Genomic DNA, 8,270 nt, shown 5'->3' with positions numbered 1-8,270 from the left:
GGGAGTACATCGATCTAGTACGAGTTCACAGGTGGGAAGTTACGAGTTTGACTGTACGTTCCAACGGGTAACCATAGGAACAGGTCGGAAAAACACGAGTTACGGGTTGCCTGGAACGCACCATTAGATCAAGGCTCTGCCAAACACACCAACACACACAACACACTCTCCTCTCTTATCGCCACTACCTCAGTTTCTGTTCAGTTGAAGCTTTTTTCTTTGTTTTTCTGCACTGTTTGATGGGCCGGTGTCAAAAGTGACCAATTTTAAAATGAAAACGATGAATAAACATTAGCTACTTGTTTTTCAATCTACATTAATTTGTATTAGTTTAAAACCACAGGCCGCTGAAAAACGTCTGGCCCAGATAAAGTTCTTGGTTTGAAAATCTGTCCCAACTGAATTGGTAGTTGAATATCCCTTTAACACCAGATTGTTATTGACCAGGTTTCCACAAAGCGATGGTGAAGACGATGACGGCCGCTCTGATGATCCCTCACTTCGGCTACTGTGACGAGGTCGACCTGAGCCGCCTGGTGGCACTGCGGGCGGAGCTCCGGCCCCTCGCCGAGGGCCGGGGGGTCAAACTCAGCTTCATGCCCTTCTTCATCAAGGTACGGGGCTGAGAGGTGGGGCGAGGGGGCGGGGCTTGGCGGGGGGCGACCTTGATGCTGATTGGTCACGTGATGTTTGATGCTGACGTTGATGCTGTGCTCTCATTGGCTCAGGCTGCCTCTCTGGGACTCCTGCACTTCCCCATCCTGAACTCCTCATTGGACCAGAGCTGTCAGAACATCACCTACAAGGTACGACCCGGTCCAGACTGGACACTTTCTACATTGTAGATTCAAACTTTTTCTTTAAGACCCAGTTGTTTCAATCCGTTGTTTTGCCATCCAGGATCACGTAATCCACCTTTACCTTTACCCCAGTTGTTCAGAGCAGATACAAGCTTCTCTAGATGACCAAATCCAGATAATGAGTGTTTTAAATGTGTAAACAACAGGTAGAACAGCAGCATGGAGACACTCAGAGTGGATTTATTTGAAAATGGGATGTTTGTGTTGTTTTCTCTGCTGTTTGTTGTTTCTTCAATGTCGTTTAAACAGCCAGACCTCATCTGACAACTAGTGTTGTCACGATACCAACATGTTGGTACCGGTATCGGTACCAAAATGTTTTTCAATACTTTTCGATACTTTTTGGTACTTTTCCAAATAAAAAGAGAACACAGAAAATATCATTATTGGCTTTATTTTAATAGAAAATCTTAGAACTATAATATATGTATCAGTAAATAATCAGTAAATCAATAAACAATCACTGCTGCTGCAGGATTAAAATTTAAATTTCCATCGATATTAATTTGAACTCTTCCTAAATTAAAACATTAGTGGTCTGTTTAAAAATGAATATCAACTTGTTTTCTTTGTATTATTTGAGGTCTGAAAACACTGCATCTTTTTTTGTTATTTTGACCAGTTGTAATTTTTGGGAGAAATTGTTATCAGTAGTTTATAGAATGAAACACAAACTATCATTTTACTCAAACACACACACCTATTGTTTCCCATACATTGACCAGTGTGTGGTGCAGTGTCACAGAATCAAGACCAAGACACAAATTGATTCTGCTTTTTTTTTCTATCAACGCAATATCGTTCCGTTAATTCATCTCCGCGTTTTCATTTCTTTATTTATTGAATTGGGACAGTGCACATTCATCAACACTGACGCATTAAGCATCAGTGTAAATGTGCCGGATTTAGCACAACTGCTAAATTTCAGCCGCAGTCCCAAGGCAGGGCGTAGCGCTCTTTCGCTGTGTTCACACACAACACACACACACACAGAGAGAGAGAGAAGCGAGCATGCATGCCCGTGGTGCGCGGTAAAAATGAAACTTACCAACCAGCAGTGTTTCCTATTAATTAACGAGTCTGTGGCGGCCCTTCTCTCACGTGCGCGCTGGTGCACACACACAAACACGGTCAAAGTTTCCTGATCCGACTAAAAAGTTCTGATCAACACAAACTGAGGGTTTGATCCAGATTAAAACCAAGACTGGATCACATGATCTGGTTTTAGTTTTTGCAATAACCCGTTTTCAAGGTTTTATCCGATCAAACTGGGCACTTTTCGTTAGGGCCACGGGGCAAAGACAGCGAGGCTCTGTCCTCTGACTTCTGCAAGACACAACTCTCGTTTATTGGTGTATTAATTCACGTTTTTCGATAGGTATTATAGTTTTTGATCAATCACTGTTTAATGACCATGATCATATTTGGAGAAGTGTTGAGATTATAATGGGTGTGTATTGCGCAGAATGTTCAGGCTAGCGTGGGTGACATCATTTTTCTCTTTCCACGCTGCTTACAACCACAAATGACACTCTACACACATGATTTTTTCCACATTTGTAGACAAACGTGTCCTCTCTCTAACAATGTGTTCATCGAAGCAGAGAGACTTACAAAATTTAAACTGTGAGCCTCTCATTGCGGCCAGGTCTCTTCCTGCCGCCCATTGACTCTAATACAAAGAGAAGCAGGAGGGACCCCTGTTTATAACTTGCAAGTGTTTCCAAAATATTTACTGTAGAAACACCAAAATCATACCAAAGTGTTCAGGAAATCCTTACGACGACCACGGTCTGCTTCTTTTTCTGATAGGAGCTACCATTTGGTCAGAATAAGCCCAAATGTGAGACCAGCGCAGAGGCAGAAAATAACCCTTTTTCTCTACATTTCGTATGTTTGTGTCACTGAAAACATCTGGCCCAGATAAAAAAGTTCTTGGTTTGAAAGTCTGTCCCAACTGAATTTGTAGCTGAATATCCCTTTAACAGCAGATCAGACCTGTTATGTGTCAGATAATCATTAATCAGTTGTCATTGATCAGGTTTCCCAGAATCCGATCAGATCACTGGGTCTGGATCAGTCTGACCCGGTTACTTCACATCATTTATATCTAATCACCTTGGTGTGTCTCTTTGCCCTCAGGCGTCTCACAACATCGGGCTGGCGATGGACACGAGTCAGGGTCTGCTGGTCCCCAACGTGAAGAACGTGCAGCTGCTCAGCGTGTTCGACATCGCCCAGGAGCTGAACCGGCTGCAGACGCTCGGCGCCGTGGGGCAGCTGGGAACGTCGGAGCTGACGGGGGGAACGTTCACCCTGTCCAACATCGGATCCGTGAGTCCAGACGCCGCCGCTCTGAGGACGGAGACGGACTCTAGACCCGCTCTAACCACAACCTGTTTCCTCTGTGTGTGTGTTGTAGATCGGAGGGACGTACGCCAAACCAGTCATCCTCCCTCCTGAGGTCGCCATCGGAGCGCTGGGGAAAATGCAGGTGAGTTCCAGACTTTCCCATGGCCCATGAACACACCACAGAGGTCAAAGTACTTAGATAAGCCAAGCCCCGCCCCCTTCCTGTGCAGGGTATATAATAAAAAAAGAAAGAAAGGTAATTAGAGTTTAAAGGGATAGTTCAACATTTTGTCAAATTGGCCCATTGCCATAATCCAGAGCAGAGCTGCGAGCTGCTCAGAGCTACGCTACAGAGGCTCATTATGGGATTTCTTGGTTTCCCTCATCAAACTCATCAAATACACAATCCAACAACTCCACAACGCTCTGGCGGACAAGTTGTGAGCTGCACATTCACCACGCTATGAGATAATAACACAACGTTACCACACAGAGTTGTTTTAGAGGGAAATACAGAGACTGTTGATGAAAAACTGTCCCTGAAGGCAACGCGCATCAGTGGTTTTGCATGAATTTACCTCCGTCCAATCAGGAATCACAAAAACCACGCCCCCATTGCTCGACTCCAGCGTGTGCTTCATTGCAGCTGGAGACTGTTGTATGTATTGCACCACAAGCAGAGCGATTGATATAACAGAGGGGCTACAGCAGGCTGCCGCTATCATGTTCTTCTATGGGACAGACAGCACTGAGCTTGCTTTTGAATGGTAAAATATTAAAAAATAAACCCTATAAGGTATATTTACAACTGTTAACTGAATTATTGTACATCAATGTCAGTTCTCAAACAAAAGGCAAAATCTTTTTGCTTCATGGTTTTATTTGTCACTTTGAATTGAAGATTAGCCTGCCCTACAGTAAAAATGGCATAAAATAAAGAGTAAAGCAATATATTAAGCGGTAATATATGTATTTAAGCATCAAAGATGTTCAATCAAACCAACAACGTTCAAAACACACAGCCATTCTCGCAAGTATAAAGTCCGCTAGCTTAATGCTAACGTATAATGTAAAACCTCATAGACGGGCTAACAGAAATTAGCATCGCATTTCGTGGCAACCGACTAATTTCTGACACTGTGTGTGTGTGTGTGTGTGTGTGTGTGTGTGTGTGTGTGTGTGTGTGTGTGTGTGCTCTCAGGTGCTGCCCCGGTTCGGCGCCGGCGGTCAGGTGGTCCCGGCTCACATCATGGCGGTCAGCTGGTCGGCGGATCACCGCATCATCGACGGCGCCACCATGTGCCGCTTCTCCAACCTGTGGCGGGAATACCTGGAGAACCCGGCCAGCATGGTGCTGGACCTCAAGTGACCGGACCCGACCGGATGGAACCGGATGGAACCGGATGGAACCGGACCGCCAACACTAACACACCTTCACCTCTCCCCCTTCGCCGCCACCGCCACCGCCGCCGCTGCTGCTGCCTTCATCATCATCATCATCTTCTTCTTATTCTTCTTTTCTCTCATTTCCTTGTTGCCTTTGAGCGAGTTGCGGCGGCGGCGCGATGCGGCGGGGGAGGGGTCAGCCTGTCAATCATGTCGTTTCCATGACAACCACTCATTCACTCACTCACCCCCTTACTCTCTCACTCTCTCTCTCTCTCTCGGTTGGAGGTTTAGAGGTTTTTGTAGTTTTTTGGTCCAAGTTGAACCAGGGTTCAGCTCTTCAGGTGCTGGTGGTTCTGGGTCTGGATTCTCTTTGCTGGGGGGTCGGGGGTGTCTGTGTGTGTGTGTGTGTGTGTGTGTGTGTGTGTGTGTGTGTGTGTGTGTGTGTGTGTGTGTGTGTGTGTGTCATCAATAATTCATCAGTTCATTGATCAGTTTGGACTCTGTTATCCTGGACCGGACCAGTTTTGTTGTTTTTTTTCTATTTGGAAAATTAATCCTAATAATAATAATTTTAATCGGTGAAACTTTTAATTTGAAAATCACAGGAAGTGAGACTGAACCAGTGTGTGTGTGTGTGTGTGTGTGTGTGTGTGTGTGTGAGAGAGATCCAGAACCAGAGTCTGATTGGGGGGGAGGGGGGGGCAGAACTGGGTCCCGAGACCCGAGACCCGGGTTCACCAGAGTCCAGTTCCATCAGTTCGATCCAGATCAGATGAACCCATCTGGGATCTGGTCCAGTTTAAAGTGGTTTTCTGAGTCCTGAACCAGGACCAACCGCTCTGTGAAAGGTCCACAAAGTCTCCGCTGATCATCAGGACCAGAACTTCACATGGTTCTGGTTCTGGTCCCGGTCCTGGTCCTGGTCCCGGTCCTGACTGACTGAACTGTGTGTAAATGAACCGGTGGACCTGCTGCTGGTTCTGGTTCTGGACCCGTCTGACTGTTACTGTTCCTCCAGCTCCTGAGGGGAAGACCTGGTCCTGGTCCTGGTTCTGGTCCTGGTTCTGGTTCTGGTCCTGGTCCTGGTTCTGGTCCTGGTTCTGTAGCTGCTAAGTGCCCCCCCCCCTCTCTCCCCTCTCCCCTCCCCCCACCAGCTGCTCCCTGACCTGGTTCTGGCTCTGGTCCCGGTCCTGGTCCTGGTCCCGGTCCTGGTCCCGGTCCCGACGTCTTCCTCTGGGCTGCTGGGTAACGATGGTGTCGTAGTTTTTTTTTTTTTTTTGATACTGACCTTTATTTTGTCTATTTTGTTTTGTTTTGTTTCATGTGTTGAAATGTTTGTTGTTTGTTGTTTGTTGTTGTTGATGCTGTCGTGGTTTTGTGTTGGGATGTGGATCCGGATCAGGACTCTTGGACCTGGTTCCTGGTTCTGGTTCTGGTCCGACTCATAAACTGTGAAGTGTCTGAACCCTGGTCAAACAAGAAAAAAGAAAAAAAAAGAAAGAAAAAAAACTCAATAAAGTTGAAGTGAACCAAGTCTGAGTCGTTTGTGGTGAGTTCAGGTTCCTCAGAGAACGTGGGAGAAGTCACTTTCTGGTCCTGGACCCAGTTGTTACAAAGGGTTAAAAACTGATCGGATTTTGGATCATTGATCAGATCAAATCTTGAAAATGGATCAAACCTTCATCAGTTTGTGTCGTTCAGAGCTTTTTAGTCGGATCAGGAAAACGTTGATCCAGAACATCAGGATTATTCTGATCCCAGCAGTTTGGTGGATTCAGGAACAAAATGGGATTTAAATTAAATGTTATCTGGTCAAATAAACAACATTTATAATGTAGAATATATAAAGTTTTGATTATTTCACAATTAAAGAACTTTTCCCCAACTATTAGCAAATTTAATGAGATTTGAAGTTTAAATTTGAAACACATGGGGAAATGTTCCCAATGTATTTGACTGATGTACTGTATATTTGCATTTTTAAAATCTATTTAAACAGCCAGACCAGATGAGATCATTTCTGGCTGTTTAAAAAACACTGAAGAAACAAAAAACCAATCCAACAAAGTATAAATGAAACAATAATGTATTTCAATTAAAAAAATAAAAAATAAATTCAATTGCTTTATATACAGAACAATACAGTTTGTTGCCAGGGGTAATAGTTACAGGGTATCCGCAGGGTCTAAAAATGTCTAAATTTTAGGCCTTAAAATGTCTTAAATTTGTTGAATCTAGTGTTCAAGTCTTAAATAATTTTAGACAGGTCTTAAATGTTCTTATGCCCACCATGGGCGAGCATTTCACTCGCATTTGCCCCTAAAAAAAAATACATGTGTGAACCGGGAAAATCACAAAAACAGAAAGAGCTCAACCTGCGATTGGTCAAAAACTACAAATCCCACAATTCTCTGGCCTCAACAATAACAGTAGTTAGTGTAAGTAAGGGAGAGTGGAGCTGTCGGTGAAAAGAGGAAACAACGCCACGTCTGGTCCTGTTCTATGTTGTTCGTTCACACCGTCACCGTTTATTCGTTACGTCCGCGGTGTAAAAGGCCGTGACGCAAAGACGCGATTAGGCGCGAGACGCGATTAGGCGCGCGACGCGGTATACGCGACTTTTTTTTTTGCGACGCAATACACGCGATTCTTTTATGGCGACGGGACCATCGCGTCTTCGTCTATTTCATCGTGTTTGGTGGGAAGACCCACAAGGGGAGACCCACAAGGGGCTTCCCACCAAACACGAGGAACGCTTTTTTTTCGCGCGAGCTTTGACGCGCGACCAAACGCGAGATACGCGAGATACGCGATTTGACGCTCGTTTTGACTCGTGTAAAAAAAAAAAATCATTTTCACTACAACATTTTTTATTTTTATTTTTTCAAAGGAGGTTAAATCGAAAGCAACTGGACTTAGTTATTTGTCTGAAGACGTTTCACCTTCATCCAAGAGGCTTCATCAGTTCTACGCATCTGACCAGGCTGGGACTGGTCCAACTGGTCTGGAGACTCAGTATAAGTCCGGTTGCTGAGACTTTAGAGTCAAAGAGGAGCAGTGCGTCTGCGTCGCTGTGTCGGACTGTTTGGATTTAATGAAGAAGCTGCACGGTGTCCTCCCGTATTTTACCTGGGTCGCTACCGGAGCTTGATAAATGGAGAGAAAAAACAAACGCCAGGCGCACGTCGCGGTGGAACCGAGAACAGCTGAGTTTTCCTCCTCCAGCTGAACAGCTGATCTGTGATCTGTGGTGAAGACGTACAGAGACCTGCCACTGTGTCACGGTGCATTAATATAAACTCTGTCCTCAGACTGTCCTGACTGTCCCTGAACACCACACAGAGACAACATGGAGCTGTGTGAGGTTGAGTTTTATTTATCATGATAATTAATACTTAGTAACAAGCCTGTAAGTTCAACACATCAGTATGCTACTGTGATTTAACTAGCCGAGTTAAATAAAAAGATGTAGTTTAATACCATAATATCTAGGGCTGACCAAAGGCCAATGTCTTTACTTCATGTGTCAAATATTTATTACTTGTTGCTACGACTCATTTTAGCTTCTTTCACCAAACTCCCATGATGCACTGAGCTCCTACATCCCATCCTTGATCTGTAGGGCTGCTGTGTGTGGACCAGATGCTGCCGTCACCATGACAACGTCCC

At 44.8% G+C, this 8,270-nt stretch overlaps 1 protein-coding gene across 1 annotated transcript; it reads left to right on the top strand.

Moving 5' to 3' along the window:
- Positions 1-451: 451 nt before the first annotated feature.
- LOC146961211 (lipoamide acyltransferase component of branched-chain alpha-keto acid dehydrogenase complex, mitochondrial-like) lies at positions 452-4,581 on the top strand. Its single transcript, XM_085771687.1, has 5 exons — positions 452-614; positions 729-806; positions 3,003-3,194; positions 3,283-3,354; positions 4,414-4,581. The coding sequence occupies exons 1-5, from the start codon at positions 462-464 to the stop codon at positions 4,579-4,581; spliced, it is 663 nt and encodes a 220-aa protein (XP_085627813.1). The 5' UTR covers positions 452-461.
- Positions 4,582-8,270: the final 3,689 nt, after the last annotated feature.

The sequence above is a fragment of the Trachurus japonicus genome, chromosome 24 (assembly GCF_045865225.1).
Source record: "Trachurus japonicus isolate A0001 chromosome 24, Traja_1.0".
In the NCBI taxonomy this organism is placed as follows: domain Eukaryota; kingdom Metazoa; phylum Chordata; class Actinopteri; order Carangiformes; family Carangidae; genus Trachurus; species Trachurus japonicus.
This window is presented reverse-complemented; position numbering and strand designations above follow the sequence as displayed.

What these genes read in the sequence shown, in the direction of transcription:
- LOC146961211 (XM_085771687.1), top strand. Translation starts at nt 462, where the DNA reads ATGGTGAAGACGATGACGGCCGCTCTGATGATCCCTCACTTCGGCTAC. An exon ending in TCATGCCCTTCTTCATCAAG is followed by an intron (nt 615 to 728) that starts GTACGGGGCTGA and finishes TCATTGGCTCAG; the next exon opens with GCTGCCTCTCTGGGACTCCT. An exon ending in GTCAGAACATCACCTACAAG is followed by an intron (nt 807 to 3,002) that starts GTACGACCCGGT and finishes CTTTGCCCTCAG; the next exon opens with GCGTCTCACAACATCGGGCT.